Source organism: Suricata suricatta, chromosome 2 (genome assembly GCF_006229205.1).
Source record: "Suricata suricatta isolate VVHF042 chromosome 2, meerkat_22Aug2017_6uvM2_HiC, whole genome shotgun sequence".
In the NCBI taxonomy this organism is placed as follows: domain Eukaryota; kingdom Metazoa; phylum Chordata; class Mammalia; order Carnivora; family Herpestidae; genus Suricata; species Suricata suricatta.
Genome location: NC_043701.1, coordinates 106819320 through 106841904, shown reverse-complemented (window position 1 = coordinate 106841904; position 22585 = coordinate 106819320). Strand labels below are relative to the sequence as shown.

Sequence of the window (22585 nt, the reverse complement as noted above, 5' to 3'; positions counted from 1 at the left end):
CTCACCGGCGGCTGGTACCACGACCCGGAGCAGAGCAAGTTCACCAACAGCTGCCACCTCTACCTGTGGCTGTTCCTGCTGCTGCTGCCGCTGGCCTTGCACCTGGTGAGTTGGGGGGTCCGAGCCGGGGAGACCTCAGGACAGACAGGGTCGCGGTGACTCTTCAGGGAGGGGATGAGGAAGTATAAACAGTAATACTGCATTAACTTTGTTGCGGTGACCATTTCGCAACGTACACAAATGTCGAATCACTCTGTTATACACCACGAACGAATACAACGTTGTCCCTTATACCTCGATTTAAAAGAAACGAGGTGGAATGAGGAAGGCCCTCGGGATTTTGGGACAGAGGGAGTACAGGGAAAAGCGGACAGGGACTCAGCAGGAGAAAAAGTCGAAAGGACTCTGGGGGCTCTGGGACTCATTAAGAATTGATGCTGACTGTCAGGATGAGTCAGACTCTGCTCGTGGCTGGGGAACATTGAACCTGTTTTGTAGGTGGAAAATCCTCGGCCTCCTGGCTGGCTAGCCGGGCACAATAGCCAAAATGCAAACTGAAATGTTAAAAACAAACCCTTTTCAGTTGTTGATCTTCCTTCCCCTCCCCTCTGCTCCCCTCCTGTTTTGCTTTGAGAAGGCAGGTTCCATTATCAATTACTCAACTTTCAATTTGCACACCACTATGTAAAGGAATAGGTAGGAAGATATAATAATGGGTAAATCTAATGTAGCTTATGCTAAGTAGTACAGTAGAAGTTGGGGCTTGACCTCATAATTGAGTGCTTGCAGAGTAACTACATCGATGACCTTGGGTAAATTAAATATACCTGATTGAAACACTGTTTCAGTCTGAAGAGAAGCTGTACAGATAAGGAGTTCCATGTCTTATTAAATGTTCTATGCCAAGATTCAAATTTTGATAGGTCTGTTGAAAGACTGTATTTCTAAAATGTAATTTAATCGTGTTCTCCCCAGCAAAAAATCTTCAGTGAGTTTGCACAGCTGATGAATTCCAAGTTTCACTTTTGAGGCTGTTCAGGATTTGGCCCCTGTTTACTCTTTCTGGCAGTTTATCTCCAGGGTCAGAATTCTAGCTCTGAAGTCAGGCTGCCTGAGTTAAATTTTGGGTCTACCTTTTACCAGTCCTATGACCTTGGGGAAGTTCCTTACCTTAGCTTATTTTTCATTTTCTTAGCTGTAAAATGAGAAAAATAACACTACCAGATGTACAGTGTTGTTTTGGGGCTTAAATGAGACACTGCACATACAGCCATCCAATCTGTTTGGCTTGACCCAGGATTGGTCACAGACCTGTTTTCAATTTGTGTTTTGCTGCATAGTAGCTGGTTGGCCTGATATTTACCTGACCTAAACCATGGTTTTCTCAGCCTTAAAATGGATGTGGTAATGATCATGTCTCAGGAAAAGCAAATACATTTTCATATGAAAGGCATTAAGATGCAGAAGGCGATCTGTGGGTGTCTTTCAACAAATATGTTTCCTTCTTCTGTGACCTTGTTCATCATTTTCCCCTGTAGCCTATAGGTCTTGATGTTTTCTCTTTGCCTGAAGGGGCAGCGTAGCTGAGCGATGAGGAACACAAACTTGGGTTCACTCTTGGTTCTCGCGCTTACTAGTTCTGTGAGCTTGAGCAAGCTTGAGCAAGTTTCAGCTTTCTGGTTTGTTAAGCAAGGATAATAGTACCCCTTTTATAGGGCACATATGAGGGTCGATTGAATGAATGAATGGTTGATCGAATGAATGAATGAAAGTACTCCTCAGTATCTGGCACATAATGAGCTAGCTGGGCTTCTCCGCCACCCCTGCCCCTTTCTCATCATTTACTTACCAGAACCTCCCATCCTTCTCTGTCTCAGCCTCCCCGATTCCCATTCAGCTAGAATTAGTTTCCCGTTTCTCTTGCCTTTATACCATTCTCTATTTCCTGTTCGTACCATAGCACGTTTTGAATTCCGCTTTGTACTTCAATGTTGGATGTACCTCTTCTTCTAGATCATGAGTTTTGATTTTGTCGATTCATCTTGGCTTTTCATGTTGCATCTGGCAAAGTGTCCTGCATTTGGTTAGCAGTGATCTCATACACCATAAACTGGTGGGAATAAAATCAACCTCTATCTCTTTCTGTTTTATCCGGCATTATGTTGTCCACCTCTGTATATTTTGAACATTTCTGATAATGAAAGCAATTTATGTTCTACTTCTAATCCCACTCCACAGCAACAACCACATTTACATTTCATGTATATTTCTACAGCTGTTTTTTAGGTATGTGGGCTCATTTTTACATAACTCCTTATAAGATTTGATGTGTGCATATGATCAGAACCCTTAATATCGAATTATGCTTTATTGAGTAGTTTGATTCTAAGTTGTATTTGTAAATAGGACATTGTCCTTAGTTAAGTTCCTCTTTAATACTATTTTAAAATAATTTTTTGGCTAGCTCCTAAGAGTTTAGAAAGTAAAAAACTGATACCTTAAATCATGTAACTCTTATGTTGGATTTTTTTAGATCAAACCAGTTATACCAAAATTTTTGCATCTTTTTGCCAGTGTGCTTTGAACTGTTACAGAATAATTTTATGTGAATGCATTTGTTTTTCTGCTACTTTTTAATATATATCCCATCTTTTTTTTTTTAAAAATGCAGGTTATCCCTTTATTTCTCTGGTCTTCTGGTCTCTGAACATGACCTTAGCAATAAAAGACCCTCCTTCTTCAGCTGAGGGTTCTGTGCTGTAGGTCTTGAGGTTTAAATACTGCCTGTGATGGTTAACATCCTTTTCCATTTTCTCCACGTACAGGAACTTAGTCCAAAAAAGCTACCTGGCTGCTCACTGATAGCAGGGGCTTATTTGAAGTTCTGTTATTTAAAGGGCCCTGAACTTTCCTGATTTTTGCACAGTTTGAGTTTAAACTTGTTTAACCAAGATAGTTCTAGGGTAGGGAGAATCCATACCTTTCAATGTAATAGGGGCTTTGAGTATATAAACTCAAACTTTATTATTAATTATTGAGGAAAACTTATTCCGAGAACTAGAGTTTCCTTAGACCTGGTTAATAATGTGGAAAGTAGGTTATTTCTTAGCATTTATAAGCTATTCACGTATTTTTGGGAAATGTTAAGAAAAATGCACAACTGAAAACATGAAGCCAATTTGGATAAGTTGGAAAAAGTTTCACTTTGATTTATTACCAATCTGATTTTCTTTTGGACAAACTGAAGGGTGCATTTGTCATTAGAGAGATTTAAACTTTCCTTTGCTACCCGAATTCTTGTCGTTATTTTGAGATAATGGACCGAGATTCATGGGAAGCATTAGAACAGGATACCGTGGGTGTGATGCCGACCCGGGTAAGTTCTGCCAGCACTAGGCTAGTGTCCAGAGGCATCCCTGGTCTAGCACCTAGCAGTGGTGTGACTGTGCAAGTCACTTCACTTCTCCAAGCCTCAGTTTCAGCCTCTGTAAAAGGGGGAATGTCGGTTTCGTTTTATAGATTCAGTAACTGACGTCCAGAAGGGAGCAGGTTACTTGCCTAAGGCCATGTAGACAATAGGTGGTAAAATTCAGATTTTTCCCTGAGGTCCTGTTGTATCCAAGCCCTTGACCTTTCCACAGCACTGTATTGCCAGAACTGGGAGACAGGAGAGTATTTGAACTCCCTGAAGCAGGAGGCCCTCATAAAGTGGCATTCTGATTATCCTGGTGATGGTAGGGCCCACTTGAGTAGAGCAAGAGTTGAAGAATGAAAAAAATGGGGTGGAAACTTGATACTCCTTAAGATCCGCTGGAGGGCAACATTATATATGATTTTCACATAGAAAGTCTGTCTTTTGTTTATGACTAGAGCTTTATGTTTCCTTTCCTTTTCCTTGGCTATGATTATCAAATGGGATTACCTGTCATGGGCTAGGGCAGTGCTAGACACCAAGGAAGCACCCCATGCCCACTGCCTGGTATTGTTACGCCTGGCCAGTGACTCTCCTATGAGAGTCTCTAGTCACTCCCCCATTTGGATACATAATTAATTTCCTTTTGTTTTCTATTTCTTTATATCCCTCCTTCCGCTCCCACTTCTAACAGAATATGAGACGCCTTTGCATGAATTATGGGAAGAGGGTGTCTTCAAAAAGCTACCCATTCCTGGCTCAGGACTTGGGGACTAGACTTCGGCCACCATTGGACCCTGTAAGCATTAACCTCTGTGTGTTCCCGTAACTTTCTTGTGTGTCTGCTGCCCTCGCCTGCCTGAAACAGAATGGGGTTTGAGGTGAAGCCGCTGAAATCTTGCGGATGCTTAAAGGCGTTCTTTCCTGGCCCTGGGCCTCCAAAGAAGTGCAGACCCAAGCCTTCTAGATTCGGGCTCAGTGCCATGCCATGCAGTTGTCTTTAAAACTGTACTGCTCCGGGGGCACCTGGGTGGCTCAGTCAGTTGAGCATCTGACTTTGGCTCAGGTCATGATCTCACAGTTTATGAGTTTGAGCCTTGTGTCAGCCTCTGTGCTGACAGCTCAGATCCTGGAACCTGCTTTGGATTCTGTGTCTCCCTGTCTCGCTGCCCCTCCCCTGCTCATGCTCTGTCTCTCAAAATAAATAAAAATGGGGGCACCTGGGTGGCTTAGTCGGTTAAGCATCCGGCTTCAGCTCAGGTCATAATCTCACAGTTCGTAGGTTTGAGCCTCGCGTTGGGCTCTATGCTGACAGCTAGCTCAGAGCCTGGAGCCTGTTTCTGATTCTGTATTTCCCTCTGTCTCTGACTCTCCCCTGCTTGTGCTGTCTCTCTCTGTCTCTCAAAAATAAATAAAAAACAAAACCAAAAAAAAATGTTAGAAAAATTAAAAATAAAATAAATAACATTGGGCTGCTCCAGATATCTGTTTGGACTGCGTGGCCTCTTGGCTCCTTGTGGGCTTTGTTTTCCTGGTGTACGCCCTTGGACTAGGGCTATCCCTCCATCCCTGGGGTCGCTCAGGTCATCTTCAGTTTCTCCTGAGTGATGATTGACACCCTCTGCAAAATTCCTCCTACTTATCCTGGCCATCTGCCACTCAGACACATGGATGTTGTGGGCAGGTTATGTTGTGTCTTTGGCAAAAGAACCAGCACCTTCCCAGTCCTGGGATGTATGCCTCTGGGGCGGCCCCCCAAAATAGTGCTTGTTCCCCCTTTCTTCCTGTTCTAGTATTTCAAGTTCATGACTAATTTTCTGGTGGTTAAATTTATGTCTCCCAGCTCACCCCCACTTCCCTGAGAGCTTTTTGAGACTTCTCCCAATTAGTAACTAGTTATATTTGGATGCTGCTCTCTGCAGTGTTTTTTTCCAATTATACTAATACTTTAATGCCCTTGGTGTTATTTGCTTATTTATCTTTTTAAGGAAGTTTGTGCTTATCAAGTGACTGTTGTTTTCCTGATTTTAACCTCTAGGTCTCTCAAGATGGTTACTTTTAAGTATTCGTCCTGTCAGAATCTGTTTTCCACAGCCTGTGAAAGAAAAAAAAATGGGCTAGTTCTTAGTGGTACTCAGACTTCCCCTTGTTTTATTATTATTATTTTTTTAATGTTTGTTTATTTTTGAGAGAGAGAGAACACAAGCAGGGCAGGGGCAGAGAGAGAGGGAGACACAGAATCAGAAGCAAGCCCCAGGCTCTGAGCTGTCAGCACACAGCCCAACGCAGGGCTTGAGCCCAGGAACTGTGAGATCATGACCTGAGTCGAAGTTGGATGCCCAACCAATTGAGCCACCCTGGTGCCCCTCCCTTGTTTTCTTATGAATCTTTCCCTTGTAACATTCATTGTATTATTACTCTATACTATTGGAATAGGTGGTAGCAACAGCCAATGCTCACCAGACACATGTAAGGCGGGCCCTCTTGAGAGAGCTTCACGTGCATTCCGCCGTCTCGTCCTCACAACCCAGAGAGGCGCTGCCGTTATTCCCATGCCACAGTTGATGGCATTGGCACAGAGAAGGTGGTTACATGCATGAGATTGCATGGCCGGGTGTGACCTAACCAGAGTTCTTCAAGTCCTTCTGTTTTCTTTTTTTATTTTAATTTCATTTAATTTTTTAAAATTTATTTTTGAGAGACAGAGAGAGACAGTATGAGCAGGATCGGGTCAGAGAGAGAGGGAGGCACAGAATCTGAAGCAGGCTCCAGGCTCTGAGCTGTCAGCACAGAGCCCAATGTGGGGCTCGAACCCATGAACCACAAGATCACGACCTGAGCTGATGACAGACACTTAACCTACTGAGCCACCCAGGTGCCCCTAATCCTTTTGTTTTCTTTGGTGGCCTTGAAAGTTGTTTTGCAGAATGTTCCTTAATTTAGATATTTTGGACCATTTCCTTTAGATTAGATGTGGATTATGCTTCTTTTGGCATGAAATCTGCATAGGTAATGTATCCTTGTCGTGCATAACATCCTGGGCACCTAATATCATCCCCCCCACTGTTAGGGCTCTTAAGTGTGGTCACTAGTTAAGGTGATGTTGCCTACATTTGTCTATTGTAAAGGTAGCTATTTTCCCCTTTGTATTTAATAAGTTATCTGTGAAAGGAAATCTAGAGCCTCTATATAGTATTGTATTCCCTCAAAACGTTCACTCAATTGCAGTCACATAAATTGATTCTTGCCTAAAATAATTATTGCCATGGTGGTTGCAAAATAGTGATTTTCTATTTATTGGTATTCTGCAAAGAAAACCTTGCCCTTTCCCTGCCCCCATGGCTTTGTTGTGCTGGCTAGTGCTCCTAGATTCACGTTTTTTAATTTGATGGGTTAAATCTATTCTTATGGTCATTCTTTTTGATATTCAAATTATACAAAATTTGGCAAGTGGGACCCTCTTTGAGCCATTCTTTCATCCTTTGGATATGCCCTCAGCAGGTCTTGAGTACCTTCTTATTCTCTGGATCACCAAGCTTGTCAGGCTTAGCTTATACTTCCCCAGTTCTGCCCTGGAAAAAGCAGCCATTTCCCTAAGGAGCCTGGATCCTTTTAGGGAATGGCTTTGGGCACCAAGATTTAAGGCCACAGTAGCTGTGTTCATTACTTCTGGATTGTCTTTGCTCTGGGTCCTTTCACTAGACAGAGCTGGGAGACTTTATTTATCTGTCTGTCTGTCTATCCATCTATTCATCCATCCATCCATCCATCCATCCATCTATTGAGAGTTCTGAAACTTTTAATCTGACCCAAATCAAAGGATTCTAACTCCTTTACTCCTTCCATATTTGTATCTACTTTTTCCCCACAAGGAGAAATGAAAATATCATTTTTTCAGTGTTGAAATATGCATAGGAAGTACTATTCCTATGCCACCACCCAAACAAAATCTTTTAGTAAAGTTCAAGGTTGCTTTTAGTTTTTATTATTATTTTTTAAAGAAGACACTAATAGTGTGCTGTGAGAGTATTGTGTTCTAAAGTTACTTGGATTAATTCTTTGAAAAAATTGTTTTAATTGAGGTTCAAAATTTTATTAGTTTTAGGTGTACAACATAATGACAATATTTGTATAGCATTCATTCTTTGTTTATTTTTTTATTTGTTTTTGTGGTTATGCCATCAGTTCAATATACATTTTGGTCCAGTGTGGGTATATAATTCTAGTTTTTCCCTTCATCCTTGTTGATTTAATAATTCTTGGAAGTATATAACACATCGTTCAGAAAACACATGTGAAAGATACGTTGTTTTCGGGTATTAAAATCCTTCCCTGGCTGCTGAGTGGGAAGTGGGTTAGAGAAAGAGCAGGAACAGAAGGGGAGGTTCTGAGGCTCATTAGTAGTCTGGCCAAGAGACGGTGGCGGCATTAAGATGGAGAAATGTGAATGTATTTTGATAAGATTAAGTGACAAGCTGGTTTGAGGGGTGGAGGAGTGAGGATGAGGGAGGAAGCAAGCGTGGTGCATGGGATTGAGGTTTGCCCAGGTGTATGAGGTACCACACACGGGAAAGGTAGAGTACAGGGGGCGGAAAGGGCCGGGAAACCACACAGGTAGGTTTAGACTTGTAAATTTGGAGTTTCCTTTCAGATGTGAAAAGTGGAGGTGTTGAATTGATAGTTGGATATAGGTGTGGGGAGTTTAAGGGATCAATAGTAGCTAGAGATAAGAATTTGAAAATCCTCCATGTAGAGATTATATTTACTGTCAAGGGACTGAGTGAGAACTCCCAAGAGAGAATGTGTAGAAGGAGCAGAGTTGATCTCCAAATCTTTATCTAAGCAGGCAATCAAAACATTTGCTCTGTTGTTCTTTGCTTCTTCTCAAAACACCGTATCTGAATTTATTATTCTGCAGTATTGGTGAGTGATGCATAGAGGATGCTGATGGTGATGGTGATGATAAGTGACACTAACAGTTGGTGTCCTTGGTGAAGTCCAAGGAGCTCTACACATGACACAGGGCACAGAGGTAGCATGAGTGAGGCAAGGAAAAGGCTGCAGAGCGTGGCGGCTTGCATTAACTGTTTCCCTTCAGAGACACTGATGAGACCTTTTTCGGTGGAGTGCTGGAGCGTCGAAGCCAGGTTGCTGTAGGTTTAAGAGGCAGCAGCGGGTGAAGGAATGGAGACAGCTGGTAAAGATGGTTCTTCCATGCAGGGAGCAGAGAAATGGCACAGAATCTGGAGAGAGGTTTGGATTCAGGAGAGGCTTATCCCAACACCAACTTGGCAGGAACCTTGAGGGCAAGGATGTGACTTGAATTCCCCTTGGTCCCTGGTGTGGTGCTTCATGCACAGGCGATGATCAGAGTGCTCTTTCCCCGAATGGACTCTGACTTGGTAAGAAAAGACACAGTTTTGGTAGTGCTTTTACAGTTTGTGGCCAGGCCCAGCTCAATAAACTCACCGCAGTGTTGTGGCCGGCTTCCAGATCATTAAAAATGGAGTTTGAAAACCGAGGTGTTACTCTTTGTATTGGATTTCCTTCAAATTCAAATTGCTGTTGTTTATGAGATAACCTTTCTTTTATTATTTATGTGGTAATTATGTATTTTCTGTGGCATTTGTGTAATAATTACAAGCCTTTTCTCCATCATGAGATACTTACACTTTAAAAAGACCATTGGATAAATGAAAATGATTTTACCTCATTTATTGATATTGAGTGATCTTAAGTAGAGAAAGCAAATATAGAAGTTTTGGACTGTGAGTGACCTTAGTTATTCTTTTTATATTGCATCATGTGTATGTTTTAATTCCTTCCTCCAAATCTTTACCATTTCAAAAGAGAATCAAGAGAACCAGAGCTCATTTGCTATTTGTCTTCCTCATCTTTTGAGAACATTGTCTTCCTTGCAAGACTACAGCTAGATACTAAATAATCAGGGAAGACTAAAAACCCCTGAATATAAGAAATATCCCTGAAGGGGTGCCTGGGTGGCTCAGTCGGTTGAGCATCCAACTTCGGCTCAGGTCATGATCTCGTGGTTCATGGGTTCGAGTTCCGTGTCGGGCTCTGTGCTGACAGCTCAGAGCCTAGAGCCTGTCTTCAGATTTCTGTGTCTCCCTCTTTCTCTCTCTCAAAAATAAACAAAACATTAAAAAAATTAAAAAAAAAGAAATATCCCTGACCAATCCCTGACACAGATATTTTTCCAAGAAAACAACTGCCTTGGCTTCCTTCATAATTATTTTTTCTTGTAATGTATTATTATAAACACTCCTATCGATGCCCTTTGCTCCATCTCAAAACATCATATCTGAACTTTTTATTTCATGGTTTGACAAATGATACATAGATGAGGATGACGGTGATGGTGACGATAAGTGACCCTAACATTTGAGTGCTTATTGCATTTCAGAAAATGTACTAATAAAACAGTTAACAATCCTGTTAGGAACTATGATTCCCACTTCATAGAAGGAACAGAGATTTATAAAGGCTAAATAACTTCCCCAAGTTGCAAATTGTGAAATTGAGAAAAATTTAAAACATATAAATGTACATTACTGTCATAAATATTCATTTATTCACTGATATTTTTGAGTGTTTGTTAGATACCAGCCTGGGGGTTGAGAATATAATGGAGAACAAGTCAGGCCTGGCTTGGAACTTATCATCTTTACATGGACTTTTATGAATAAGTAAGAATAAATAAAAAAATATAAACACCTTGACAAGTGACATAAATAGAAAGCTGACAGAGAAATATGTATGCATCCATATATCCAATAAACATGTGAATGATTATTTTACTAAGAATCTGAGAAGTGCATATTAAAATAATGTGACTTTGGCGTATCTCGGTAGCAGAGATTTAGAAGATAACACCTACTGTACTTTAAATAAATCGCCATTCTCGAAAATTTTCAGGCATGTATAAACAAGCTGAGTCACTGAAGCACTATTTGTTACAGCAAAAGACTAGAAGTATCCACTGATCTGGAGCTGGTTGATGGAGTCATGGTCATCCATGTAGCAGAGCGCTGTGCGCTTATAAATAAGTGGACCAGGAAGTAGGCTGCTAGAAGAATAATCTTGAGGACCTACTGTTATGGGAAAAAAGCAGAATCTATGTATACACTAAAAAGGAGGAGGGAAAAATAAAGCATATATCCAGTTGCTTATGTTTCAAGAAGACACAATGAAAGGGTAAGGTTTTAAAAAGTAACAAAAATATAGGGAGAGGTAAAGAATGGGAGAAGGCAAAGAACTGGAAATAAGAAATGAACTTGTTTCATAGTTCAGTGGCATACTAAAAAATATTTCTAATGCCTTAAACAGAGCTTCTAGGCCTCCTGGGGTATAGCCTAGAGAGAAAGGAACGACAAGGAAATCTTAAATTGAATCTAGTTATCTTACTGTCCTCAATAAAATGTTATATTTTTATTTTGAAATTTTAAAATTATATGGGTAAGGAAAATAAGAGATCATGTTAATATTTTTAGAGCTCAAGATTTTGGCAATAAGAAAACATATAAATCAAATCGCAAAAGTTACATAGAACCTTATAATCTTTCAGATGAATTGTAAATACCCATCTGAAATCATGATTTATTTTTTTCTTTAAAAATATTTTTTAAATGTTTTTTTATTTTTGAGAGACAGAGACAAAGTGTGAGCAGGGGAGGGGCAGAGAGAGAGGGAGACACAGAATCCGAAGCAGGCTCCAGGCTCTGAGCTGCCAGCACAGAGCCCGATGCAGGGCTCGAACCTGTAAACCATGAGATTATGACCTGAGCCGAAGTCAGACGCTCAACCGACTAAGCCACCCAGGCGCCCCTATTTTTTTTCTCAAAAAATATATATTTTTTAGCTCTATTAAAACACCAAGAAGCAATGATAACCCAAGAAGGATGTGCGAATCTCACTTTCACATTCTGGCTTCTAACTGCTATTTCCTTCTATAAGGAACAAGGGCTCTTCAGAGAAATGATACATCCCAGGTCTAGGCCAGAAAATGTGGAAGAGGAGTCTAAAGTCAAAGAAGCTATTGAGAATGCTAGTTATGCTGAAAGGATATGGGGGCAGACTTGTAGGTGCTGGTCAACGATGGGCCAATTTGAGCACCTGTGAGATAGACCACAGTATATTGATAAGCATTTAGGAGTGGGATGCATCCTATAGGAGGGCCAGACGTTAATGTCAGAATATGGAAGCTATCCTGGATGCCGAATGGGCCCATTTCTAATACCTGGAATAGCTGCTGTGTTAGCAAGACTTGCTTCCAGACCTGCAAGTGGACTGTGGCTGGCTCTAGAATGGAACAGAGTGGAAGGCATTCATGTGCCCAGCTGCAAAGGACCGGAGAAGCAGAGCTGATGCCGAAGAAGAGATTAATGTCTACTCATCATACTACTACTTGGTTGTCAGAAAACCTTTACTTCTTAGAAATCTCCACTCCCTCTCACTGAAGTGCGTCCTGTATTCCCACTGCCAGGCACAATTCCTGAAGACCTTTCCTCGCAGACTCATGAGATTGGGGCCCATGTCCCTATTCCCATCATTAGCACACTGCCTGTTACGGTGCTGGTCTCCTTGAGGTGCCGTCTCCCCTGGGGTATTTCTCCCTCCACACCTCCCATACGTGTCATCTCGGGAATACCTTATCCAGCAGCCCAGAGTAGAAGCCCAACACCTTGCCATGAGTCAGCTACTTCTTGCGACTTCTCCCTACACTTGGCTTTGTCAGCTCCCGAGGGAAGCACAGTTTGTCCTTGCCTTTGGGAACCTTGAAAATGAGGGAGACTAGGGCCTGACATAACTGCTGAAGCCAAGAAAGGGCACAGTGCTGACTGTGGGTCAGGCAGTGCAGGATGTGCACAGAGTGGACTCGGCCCTTGCAGTCAAGGAGTTTATAATTACCAGGAAGGAGAGCCCATAAAAGTGGGATAACCTATGAGTGGCACAAATAATAACGCTGATTTGGAAATCAGAGTGCGTAACCCACGGTGTATGCTAAACCATTTACTCATCAACTGATAAATAAAGAATGGTAAACAACCAGTGATGTTGCAGAGAAGGTGTATTCTGGCTTTTCTCATCCTGCACTTGTCATTCAATGCTTCTCAGTGTTCTCTGGTTGGCTTCATTTCCCCCTTTCTTCTGCAGTGTGGGCCTTCTCGGCCGTCTATCTCTGCATTTCACTGTCTTCTCTTTCCCTTGAGAGTCAAGCTACTCCGATGGCTTTGCCTGTTGCGTCTGTGCTAATGGCATGTCCCTGGCACCCGCCCTTCCCTTGATTCCTGCTCTGTGTCCTGTGATCTATTTCTGGCGTCATGGGCGAAGCCCAGCTTCCCTGGTGAGGCCTCCTGACAACAGCTCCCATTCTTTGTGATTTCTCCACCTTCTCTAACTGCACAGCCTCATGCTCAGGTAGGACAGTTTATTTGAGTGAGCCCTTCAGCCGCGCACCATTCTGTACTGTTTGTACACCACCCAATGTGCTCATCTTACCACCTAGACAGGTAACTCTTTGAGGCCAGGTTGGTTTGGGGTTTTGTTTTCAGTGGAGGACCCCACATCACACCCTTGTTAGGCAATGATCAAGAACCCACAGCCTCAAGAGGGCCCTGATGTGAAAAGATTTGGAACAAATCTACGAAGTGGTGGAGAGAGCTGCATAGGGCAGTGATATGACAAAAGTGGAGATTGGGAAGGGAAGCTGGGGAGTCGAGGAGGGGGGTGAGCAAGCCAGCCCCTGGGGGCCTCCCAGCAGGGATGAGGCAGGTCTGAAAGGGCCCTGCAGCAGGCAGTGTCCTCCGGCTCCTTCCGTATTTCCACACTCCTCTCAATCTTTCTCTGCCCGCCCCTCCCCGGGGCAGCCAGCTGCACCAGCATCTTCACATCTCTGAGGCCACTTTGTAGCTTCTGCACCTGTTCCGAGGGCCTGACGTCACCCTGCTCGCCTCTCCAAGTTACCTCTAGTTCATTCTTCAGTGCTCAAGTGAAATGCCAGTTTCATACAGGATGATTCCCTGGAAGTCCAGGCTAGGTTAGGTCTCCTTGTTAGACATATTTTTGTGATTAGTTGTCATTAGTCTGCATAGAACAGAAGCTCCTTGAAGACAGACGTTTGCACGTTCTGTTCACGGCTCCTTCCCCCGCGCCAAGCGCAGCACTTGCGCAGTGTATGTCTTCAGTGCATACTTGTGAGAAGCTAGGTGAATAATAGCCAGGCAGCTGCATCGCCTCTCTGGTCCAGCCACCTCTGTGGGGCTTCGAGCTGTAGGTTACCCTGGGCAGGAGACACTTGAGCAGATGTGATCTGGTCTTGAGATCTTCTGGGAGAACCAGCAAGCATTCGGAGGGACTGGCCCTGCTGAGCCTGTTTTCCGGCAGAGGGACCTAATGTGTTCCTATTTCCCAGGTGGAAAATGCCATGAGTCATCTCAAGTGCTATAAAATAATACTTTTAGAAGTTGGGGTGAAACAAAATTTAAAATCTTGACCACCTTCATCGGTTTTGAGAGTCGGGGTTTCAGTAGGGTTAAGTGTGTTCACATTGGTTGTGCAGCCACTTGCCAGAGCAGTATTCATCTCGCAAAACTGAAATTCATTGAACAGCAACTCCCAGGTTCCCCCTCTCCTGAGGGCCAGGTAGACACCACGCCGCTTTCCCTTTCTATGAATTTGATTCTCATGTCACGTAAGCGTACTCACACAGTTCTTGTGTGTGTGTGTGGGGGGGGGGTTGCTTATTTCCCTTAGCAGAAGGTCCTCCAGATTCATCGGGGTTGCAACGTGTATCAAACTTTCCTTCCATCTTTGAAGGGAACTAGTATTTCACTGTATCAATGTGCCGCTTTTTGTTTATTCATCTTTCCACAGGCACGTGGGTTCCATCCACCTCGTGCTGTTGTGGCTAATGCTGCTGGGAACGTGGATGTGCAAATATCTCCCTGAGACCTTGCTTTCACTTCTTTGGGGTTGAAATAGAATTGCTGGATCATATGGTTATCCTATTTTTAAGTTTTGGAGGAACTGCCATACTGTTTTCCATAAATGATAACTTTTTAAAATAAAAAAAAAAGTGGCAACTTACCATATGGCAGCTCCTTCCCACCAGTAGTCCCCTTGAAGGATGATTCATTTCTTCTGACAGTCCTGCCATTGATGCTGCTCGTCTGAGAGTTGTTTTGAAAGGGGTCTTTGGAGCTTCTGATGCTGATAGAGGAGAGCAGGGGCAATCGGTTATACTTTATATCATACTGTACAGTTTTGAGGTGATTTTGTGGAAAATCAGTTTATGGGGTACAGCGGGCATCCACATGGGTGGTTTCATTTAGCTCTATGACAGTCCTGAAGTAGGTCAGCCCCCTTCCGGTCTCCTCCTGGCCCGTCTCGCCCCTCCGTCCCGCCTGCTGTGCACACGGATGGGCTTGTGGAACGCAGACACAGCTTTTCCCCTCCATGCCGGCACATCCTTCAGCTGGGGAGCAGCGGATTGAATTTCTGAGCCTGGGGTGTGTGAGACCCTTCCTGCGGCACTGTCGTGTGCCCCTGCCGGAGTGCGCCATGTGGCTCTTCCTGGAAGGCTCTGGGCTTTCATGTGGGGTGCCTTGTGCCTGTCCTTCCTCGGTGTCCTTCCCAGTTCTGACAGAGAGCTGCTTGCCTGGAGTGATCTTCTCGGCTCCTCACCCCCACCTCTCAGGCCGGGTGTGCCCCAGTGGGCCAGAATTACAGCACTTGCCGCTCCACCTGGTAACTATCTCCTATCTATCTTGACTTTGAACTCTGTGAGTATAGGGACGATGTTTTTTATCTCTGTGTTTGGTGCAAGGTAAACACATATACATGTATGGGGATAATTAGTGGTTTTCAGTGAGGAGACCAAGTCTGCAACCCTTCCCGGGACGTTTGGCAATTTCTGGAGACAATTTTGGTTTTCACACTGGAGGGTTTGGTACTGGCACCTAGTGTCTGGAGGCCAGGGGTGCATCTACTTCCTGCGGTGCCCAGGACAACTCCCACAGCAGAGGGTTACTCAGCCCAAGATGTCAGTAGCACTGGGGTAGCGAAACTCTAGGCTAAAAGAAGGAGCTAGATCATTATATAATATCAGAGGGTGATGTCCATGACTCTAGAGGCCTTCACTGCAGTGTGACAATGGTCTACCTCTCATGTTATGGTTAAGTAGGTCCAGTTCTTCTAGACTGGGAGAGATACCTGCCCCCAAAAGGCACTGGCGGTTTTTGCAAGGAGCATTTTGAGGTTCATCTCAATGACTTTATCACAGTGGCATTTCAATTAAATGTCACAGTAGCATTTAAAGAGTGACGGCCAGACACGCCAAACATACGGTGCGATGAGAAATTACTGGTCTTCAAATGCCAGTAGAACTTCCATTCTATTGAAAAGCACCACTGAAGAGGAAGCAGCGGAAACCCACTGGAAGCTATGGCATATGGAAGAATCCAGCTCAAGATGCCTGCCATTGGGTAGAAGGAAAGAAGGATCCTGAGAGATACCAACATCCAGCTTCTTCCTCGCATGCCAGAAAGCAGGCCGAGCAAGGGAAGGTGTTACAGAATCTGCAGGGGGACTTGGAGATGCACAGGAGCCTCTCTAGCGCAGCCTCTCCCCGTGAGCTGTGAGCACCCTCCTTCCACGACTCAGATGGCCTTGTGGCCTCTGCTTGTGTGTGAGACACGGTGGGTAAAGGAAAACTTTGTCAACTCAATTCATTTTTATCTCACAGCAGTATTACTGACGGTAATCTTTTCATATAGTTGATTTTGAAGACTACTGCTTAAGAATTAAGAAATGAAATATTCTGATTCATTAAATTTAAATATTAAGCGAAACACTTGAAATTTCATGACAGTAAACATTTTCTCTATCATTTGGGTTTTGAGGGTACTTAAGAACTCAAAGGAATCTACAATTGCTTACAGAAAATGAATGTACAAGTTTAGGTTTATGTATCAAATATAGAATTGATCAGATATGGTTTATATTTTGTAAACATTCACATTGTTAAATTCTTACTTTATTTTTAAGTGTTTATTTCTTTTGAGAGAGAGATTGAGTGCACTTGCGCAAGTGGAGGAGGAACAGAGAGGAAGGGGGAGGGAGAATCCCAATCCACGCTGACATCATGGAGCCTGATACGGTGTCCAGACCCACAAACTGTGAGATCAGGACCTGAACCAAAATCAAGAGTCAGATGCTTAACCTACTGAGCCACCCAGATGCCCCTAAATTCTCATTTTAAATTCAAAATCACACATTTATTCCTGTTAGGAAACACGACATTGATATTCAGTGACATTCAGTACAGACTCCTGCTTGAGCTAATCATTGCATTGAGAGTGACATCCTTTTGCCTTCAATGAGTTTACAGATCGGTTCATCCTGTTTAGGTCCGTGTACATTAAACATGTAAATGAAATGTTACCTCTTACCGTGACCACCTGAAACGGAAAAGACAGCACACATCTAGATTTCTGGACTGCTAGGCACTCATTGATTAAGCTGTCCACCATGAACATTCTCGATGAGAAGAGGAGAGACTGAGGATTAGGCAGTTGCAGGTGCTGGCTCTCTAAATGGTTCTCACAGCATTCCAGCCCACACAGATTCTCATTTTCATGCCCCTGCCTCAAATCTACCTACTCAACCTTTGGCTGTTTTTCTGTCTTATCATTCCCTGTAGCACAGCCTTGACAGTCCAAACATTCACCACTTCTCTATCCAGCATTGCTCCCAGGAAAGCTGCGCACACAAAAAGAAGCCCTGGAGCTCAGAGAAATCAGAGCAGATCTGATAGACAGCAGGTCCGAAAGCAGTCAAATAGGGCCAAGGGAACATGCTTCGTTCGTCTTCCTCCGAAGGACAGAGATACGAGCAAACCTGTCTTTGGAGAACCAGTCAGATTTCTCGATTCCACTCACCTCATCATTTAAAAATACTTGCAAGGCTGGCCTACTTCTGAGGGTGCCACACGAAGGGCTCCTCCCTGTTGTCAGGAGTTTTACACACCCGCTTGCCTTTCTCACACGTCTGCCTCCGGCCTTCTCAGCCACATGCCCGGCATCCACAGGACTGCTGAGGGCCTTCCAGTTTCCTGACAAAATCCAGGGTTCCAGGTTTTCTGAGAAAGTATTAAGTGGGGATTTTGTCATTCTTTCATAATGGAAGTTCACAAAATAGGTAAAGAACTGTGATTCAAGAGGTGAAAACCTATAAATCCCTTCCCATATTTAAATGCGGAAAAATGATGGTACTTCTCCATCTTGTGGCCTGATTTTTTCCTCCAAGGGCATTATAGTTTCCTTAGAGAGGACCCCGAAGTCCTACCTGAGTGAAGTCATTGAACTAATGCCTCGGCCCAACACGCCGCATTTGTGTATTGAGTGGATGAATGAATGGATGAGGAACGGATGGCCGGATGGACAAAGCTCTTTCTAATTTGACAAAATGGATGAACAAGATGGGATCTCTCTAACCTCTGAAGCAGATAAGGCCCCTCAGTCTGCACCTTGTCTTTTGGGAATAACTTAGGATCTTCTGAAAGTCAAGCACTATCAGTTTGGCTTCCAGGAACATGAACGAGGAGATTCCGAGGCCTGTGTCTGCCCCGGGTGGTATGAATACCCGCGCTGGGCGGTCCCTTGCAGCCCGAGGGAAGGCGCTGGCACACAGCAGGACCATCACACTCCCCTTGATGGTACAGAAATGGCAAAACCCAGTGTGAATGTTATGGCTGGGAGATTAATGCCTAATTCAGTAGGCCACATATTCTGAGTAAAAACATTTTCTAAATTATTTGAAGCTTAACCTTAAAGCAGGAAGACTCAATTTACTGTAAATACATAGTTTTACATTCCCCTGCCTTCTCTGATAGTGTATTGAATATCGTTGGACATTTTCTTTGTGCTCCTGGATATCCTATTATGTTTCTATAGTGATGTCCCCAGAGATGACTGAGTCATGTTTGTGTCTCAAAAAATGACCATACAAGTGACATGCCTTTTCATAGTTTTTATTTTATACTTTCCTGACACTCTGCTGTCATTTATTATGTCTTGTTACATTATCGTGGTTACTTCTGTTCCCTCCTCCTCCTCCTCCCCCTGCTCCTTTTCCTCCTCCTCCTCTCCCTCCTCTTCTGCCTCCTTCTCCTCTTCAGCCTTCTAATTTCTGTTATGAGCTGGGAGACCAAATTTGTTAGCCGTATTATATGCCACATAAATATGCTTAGGGTAAGAAACAAAGCTTCCAACCCATGCTCTGAGTCGCTTGCCTTCCAGTCAAGGTCATAACTTTTATGCACAGACTTGGTGGCCCAACAAATAGCACCTTGAGGGAGCCACTTGAGGGGGACAAAGAGTCAAGCAGCTGGAGTTCAGATGTCACCTTTATTGCAAATGAAGCTATTATTGGAAAATGTGTCGTATTTGCAGGTAGGTGGACTCCTAATTGGGAGCCGTAGAAGGGAAGGCACATCCATTTCCTGTTCTCCCAGATACGGGTCTGAAATCACTGAGGAAGGAATTAGAAGCACAGAGAGGTCAGCTGTGTTTCCTCTCTTGGAAACCAAAGGGTGGAGGGGAGTTTCTCTCTAACAGTGATGTGTTTCAACTGCCCAGAAGGCATTTAAACACTTTTTTCCTTCGAGTCCTTGGTTCTCTGTCAGGTGTTGGAAGTAGCTGGGTAAGTACCTTCCAGGCGACAGGTGTATGTACTTGTCAACTTGCAAGTATGACCACACTATGCTTTTTCATTTGTAAGAATTTTTTATTTCTTCAAAACCCTTTTATGCTTCTACATTTTTAAGATAAAAAAATATTTCCAGAAGCCTTCTTCAAAATTAGGAAGGAATTGAGGAAGAATCTTTATAAAATATACATTAAGAAAGGCTGAACCCCCAGGAGTGCCCTTCTTTATGTCCGGACACTGAAATGCTCCGAAAGGGTTTATTCTCACTGGACACCAGCATGATTTACAGCCAGTCCTCACACAGCCAGATTCTTGATCTCTCCAGGCTACTCAAGAAATGGAAAGCAATGACCCATGAACCTGAACGTAAAAACCAGAGTGGCCTAAAATGGCACAGCTACTATGGACAACAGCTTGGAGGTTCCTTCAAATATCAAACATACAAGTGCTGCACAATCCAGCAATTCCACTTCTGGATGTAATTCTGACCCATGGTACAGCATGGCTGAACTGAGGACATTATGCTAAGGAAAATAATCTAGTCACAAAAGGATAAATACTGTATGATTCCAATGGTGAGGTATTGAGAGGAATCAACTTCATAGAGACAAAAATAGAGAGTTGGTTGTCTGGATTGGGGGAGGGGGAAGTACTATGTAATGGGTATGAACTTTCAGTTTGGGAAGATGAAGAAATCCCAGAGACGGATGGTGGTGATGGTTGTACAACAAAGTGAATCTACTCAATGCCACTGAACTGTACGCTTAAAAATGGTTAGGATGGTAAATTTTATATTATATATATTTTGCCATAATAAAATTTAAAAATAAAGTGTGGGTACACCCTGTGAGAGAGGCTGAGCTGTGAACCTGAGGAACAGAGGTGCTTCCATCTGAGGGAGCTGCTAATGATTGGTGTGTTCCCACAGACAGATACTCCTAGAAGATGCCGTATTCCAAGAAATACAGTTTTGTGAGAAGTGCTCATGACTGCAATTTGCCATTGCTTAGTTGCTTATGGCATGTTGTTTTTCATGAAATTTTGTCAGAGGAAGTTTGGTCAAATGAATTATGATACTATTCGTTATCTTAATAATGTGTCAGAGAGCAACATGCAGCTTTTCTTTGGCCAAGGATATCATTTTGAAAATTATTGCCTCCTATCGTTAATTAGAATGTGTTAAAATGATGTTTATGGAAACAAAGCAAAATAATTGTGGTTTCCCCTAGAACAAGTAGACCTCTATTCAAAATCTGAATATACCTAATATGAGAGGAGGTAAGGGAAATCTAATATAAATTAAAAGCCAATTAATTTTTTTAGTGTTTATTTAATTTTTAGAGAGAGCACATGAGCAGGGGTGGGACAGAGAGAGGGAGTCACAGAATTCGAAGCAGGTTCCAGGCTCCGAGCTGTCAACACAGAGTCTGACGCGGGGCTTGAACCCATTAACCATGAGTTCATGACCTGAGCTGAAGTCAGACGCTTGACTGAGTGAGCCACCCAGGCAACCCTTAAAAGCCAATTCAAACTGATCATCCATGACACATTTCTTCCTAAGCCCTCCTCTTCTCCTTGCATTCCTACTTCTAAGGACAGAAAATCCTAGGAGCTGGGGATCTTTTGTTGATCATAATGATGCCAGCAGTAAAATGGCCTTGAAAGTAATTTTCAGTGATGTCCCTGGGAGTGTAGAAGTGAAGGAGCTCTAGCAGAGCGTGATTATATAGCCTTTAAAAAAGGGATATTTGGGAGGATTCTAGATTCTGTTTGCAGGGTCTACTGAAGGAAGAGGTTTTAAAGGAGAGCAGGGTATTTTGGAAGGAAGAATGTGTCATCTGTAGCACATTGTAAAACCTTTTCTCTCTCCCTCGAGATTTTTAGCAAAATATCTGTCTTTCACTACAGCCTGGTGAGGTCTATGGGCTTTTGGGGGATGAGACTAAGTGCCAGTGGTCTTTCATGGAGGATGAGACAAAGGCCTTTTTTCACCTGGGTTGCAAACTAGATACCAAACCTCATTGTAATTTCTCACCTTCTCTTAATTTCAACACCGCCAAGCCAATGCTACAGTCCATATTTACGAAAGTCAACTGAAAAGTAATACATCTTCTTATTATGTCAAGTCATTTTTTCCAAATGAATTTTCCTAATATCCATATGTTACCTTTTCTCTCTCACCCTTGCTAGCATTCTCTTCCCAATGCCTGATGTGCACCGCCCCCATTTGTTTCTAATATAACTCGAATGGAAGCTTTCTCATGGAAATGGAACCCCCAGTATTAGCTTCCTACTGTTAGCCGCCGCAGCAGGCCAACCCCCATGTCTCAGTGGTCTAATGAGTCAAAGGGTTATTTCTCGCTTCTAGTACATGTCTGTCTAGGGCCTTATTCCAGAGTCACCCAGATACCCATGTTGAAGGAAGCTCTGTCATCTTGCACATGGATCATCTAGAAAACATGGTCCCTGAGATTGCCAACTAAAGAGAAGAGTGGGATGAGGGGGGCTCCTAGCTCATAATTGTCCAGGCTTAGGAGTGACACCTGCCACTTCTCCTCGTAGTCCATTGGCCAAAAGTAGTCACGTGGCTCTAGCCTGACTGTAAAGGAGGCTGGGAAATGCAGGGGACTACGTGGGATAGTTTGTGAGCACAAATTCTTTTTGTGCCCCCTTACTAATCAGAGTACTATGAAACCCAAGTTACCTTATAATTTAAACAACTTTTGAATATAATTTGTATGTGATAGCAGGCTAATCTCTTCTCAGGACATTTGCTGGGTTTTACTCTTCCATTATCAGGTTCTTCAAACTCACTGTCTAGCTTCAGCCTAAGTTTTTTATATCTGATGTACAGAGACATGTTACAAAAAAGTGCTGGGGACCATTCGTGGCCCCTGTCACTCCCCCTCTCTTTTTAAACTTCTCTTTATATTGCTTGATATAAGAAATTGATATAAGAGAAGAGATTGCTTCTCATCAAATGTGAAACCTATCTGCTTCCAGGTGGGGAACCTGACCTTCCCTCTTTCTCTTATCTGTCTATCTATCTATCTATCTATCTATCTATCTATCTATCTATCTATCTATATTTGTTTCATCTAATCAATCTTTACTTCACTTATTTATTAATTTATATTTATTTGTGGAATTTTTCCCCATGGATAAAAACAAGTCAGGGATGGTGAAAATTCTTCACTTTAGCTTTCCTTGCTGATGATAGTTTTCCTCTTCTTTTATTTTTGTTGGCTATGCTGTTTTTGAAATGGTCTTACCGAGATGATAGACTCTTATGTGACCATGGGGGGTTATTCAGGGGCTGCTTGGGAGCAGCCTATTGTCTACAGGCCCAGCCAGTTCCAGGTCGAAAGAGAGACTGTATTCATCACTGGATTTATTGAGATACTTCAGCAAAGTGCATTGATCAAAGGATCTTGCTGTTTATTGAGT

At 43.0% G+C, this 22585-nt stretch overlaps 1 protein-coding gene across 1 annotated transcript in view; it reads left to right on the top strand.

Moving 5' to 3' along the window:
• The window catches only part of PCNX2 (pecanex 2), a 292774-nt gene that overhangs the window by 165 nt on the left and 270024 nt on the right, over positions 1–22585 (top strand). Inside the window, exon 2 of the mRNA XM_029919353.1 lies at positions 1–105. Coding sequence (XP_029775213.1) covers positions 1–105 — 105 coding nt within the window. The remainder of the gene's footprint in view (positions 106–22585) is intronic.